Below are 381 nucleotides of genomic sequence, written 5' to 3'. Positions count from 1 at the left end.
CGGCCCCGCTCCCTTACCCGGTAGGAGTGAAAGAGCTCGATGGCCCGCAGGACGTCGAACTTGCGGGCCATGAGAAACTTGACGGCCACGTTCCAGGAGAGCGGGGACACATTGTACTGGCCCGTCCACTTGTTGATCTCCTCCAGGAACTGCTTGGTCGCCTGCGGGAGAGACGAGGGGCGTGCAGTGAGATGGGAGGAGGAGGAGCAGCCGAGGAGCACCCCTGGTCACCGTGGGAGCTGCACGGTCCTGGGCGCGCAGGCGGGGGCTGAGCGCGGCTCGGCAAACCCAGCACCTCCTTGGGGTGAAGCGGGGGGCTCTACAGCAGGTACTGGGAAAGGGGGTAAGGGCAATGGGGATGGAGATGGAAGCAACACCAGC

General features: G+C 65.1%; 1 protein-coding gene across 1 annotated transcript in view; it reads right to left on the bottom strand.

Moving 5' to 3' along the window:
• Positions 1-161, bottom strand: part of PTPN9 (protein tyrosine phosphatase, non-receptor type 9) — a gene marked incomplete at both ends in the record, with an annotated part of 5,324 nt that extends 5,163 nt beyond the window's left edge. Inside the window, one exon of the mRNA XM_009575158.1 lies at positions 18-161. Within this exon, the coding sequence (XP_009573453.1) occupies positions 18-161 (144 nt within the window). The remainder of the gene's footprint in view (positions 1-17) is intronic.
• Positions 162-381: the final 220 nt, after the last annotated feature.

The sequence above is a fragment of the Fulmarus glacialis genome, unplaced genomic scaffold, assembly GCF_000690835.1.
Source record: "Fulmarus glacialis isolate BGI_N327 unplaced genomic scaffold, ASM69083v1 scaffold22670, whole genome shotgun sequence".
In the NCBI taxonomy this organism is placed as follows: domain Eukaryota; kingdom Metazoa; phylum Chordata; class Aves; order Procellariiformes; family Procellariidae; genus Fulmarus; species Fulmarus glacialis.
This window is presented reverse-complemented; position numbering and strand designations above follow the sequence as displayed.